At 32.8% G+C, this 1,374-nt stretch overlaps 1 protein-coding gene across 1 annotated transcript; it reads right to left on the bottom strand.

Annotated features, from left to right (window-relative positions):
• Positions 1-3: 3 nt before the first annotated feature.
• Positions 4-1,266, bottom strand: LOC116125847 (agamous-like MADS-box protein AGL104; the record flags this gene model as incomplete). The annotated part of the gene is made up of 9 exons (XM_031411555.1): positions 4-96; positions 169-219; positions 295-394; positions 480-541; positions 633-660; positions 784-845; positions 955-973; positions 1,082-1,114; positions 1,213-1,266. Coding segments are annotated over 9 exons (502 nt in total), but the record flags the coding sequence as incomplete, so codon positions are not given.
• Between the last annotated feature and the right edge of the window lie 108 nt (positions 1,267-1,374).

Here is a 1,374-nt window from a genome sequence, read left to right as displayed (position 1 = left end):
TGATGTGTCGAACATTTGGGCTTGATTATGACCACCATCAGGCAACCAGCCCACAACTTCATTCTCAAAAGAGGTTGGCATCGCTTGCTGACATTGCTGTCAAAATACAATATTATAATATACGGCAAAGATACTCAATTTGTTAAATTCAGATTTTCATATATTTACCTGCATACTAGATGGGTCGTAAGAAGATAGATGGTTACTCAAAAGAGAATCCTGCAACCCCAAAAGAGTTAAAATTAGAGAAAGTTACAATTACAAAGGGAAGAAAAAATTGAAGTCAATTTATACCTTTCTTTGCACTACTCGTGTTAGAGTGTCAACCAGTTTTTTCTCGCATGATTCCATATCTTTCATAGAAGTTATCCTTAAAGGGTCAGGTTCATATGTCCTGCTTCCACACAGAGAGAGAGTCAGTAAGTTCATTTAGTTAATATACCACAGAAAAAACAAATGTTTGTTCATTCTAATCAAACCTGATTTGCTCCTCAGCCATTTGAAGTTGTTGCTGTAACCTGCCAACTTCTTGTTGGAGTTCCTGTAAGAGAAAACGATTGCCAAATCAACTCACATTTTGAAAAGAGACGGTCATTGAAACAGTAGTTTAATGTTATTGGTTTTGATTTTACCTCAATGTCATTGTTGATAGCTGCAGGACTTTTTTATAGCATCAGAGAGGATCGAGAAACAAAACACAAATGAAGAAAATATCAAAACCAGTTTATTGGATCATTCAACTTGAATTGAACTACCTCAAAAGGGATAAAGACAGAAACAAACTTGGCTAGTTGAAGAGCAATGTCATTTTCACTCCTTAGTTGCTGCAGGGCCCTTAGCAGATACTGCATCATTCAATCCAACATAATTTTACTTGCTTTGTTGCCTTTTTTATTTTCAAATGATAAACAGATATTAAAAGATGGTAAAATTAAATGAAGAGATGGCTCTTACCTCTTTGTTTTGAATATCACTGCAATAAAATTCAACAAAAATACCAAACAAAGAAATTATTACAGCTTCATGAAAAGTAATTAAATAAATAAAGTTAATTATGAGAATATAGGGTTTAAGAGCATACGGGTGTCTGCCTTGGTCAGGAAAAATCAAAGCACTGCAACAAATCATTATCAAAGTTTTATTAAATTAACAAGAATTCAATCAAGAAAAGGAAAAAAAAAACTAATTTAGAAAAATATTTATGGAGCATACTGTTCTCTTTCTTGATCGGGGAGGTTAATATAACGAGAAAACACATCCTCAATCCTGAAATTCAATAAATAAATAATAAAAAACTACGGCCGTGTTCATAAATCAATTTGAAACAGCATTGACAAGATAGAAGAATAACACTATTAATGCATAAAATCATAT

The sequence above is a fragment of the Pistacia vera genome, unplaced genomic scaffold (genome assembly GCF_008641045.1).
Source record: "Pistacia vera cultivar Batoury unplaced genomic scaffold, PisVer_v2 Contig1721, whole genome shotgun sequence".
Taxonomy (NCBI): domain Eukaryota; kingdom Viridiplantae; phylum Streptophyta; class Magnoliopsida; order Sapindales; family Anacardiaceae; genus Pistacia; species Pistacia vera.
The sequence above is the reverse complement of the archived record's forward strand: the minus strand, read 5'-3'. Positions and strand labels throughout refer to the sequence as shown.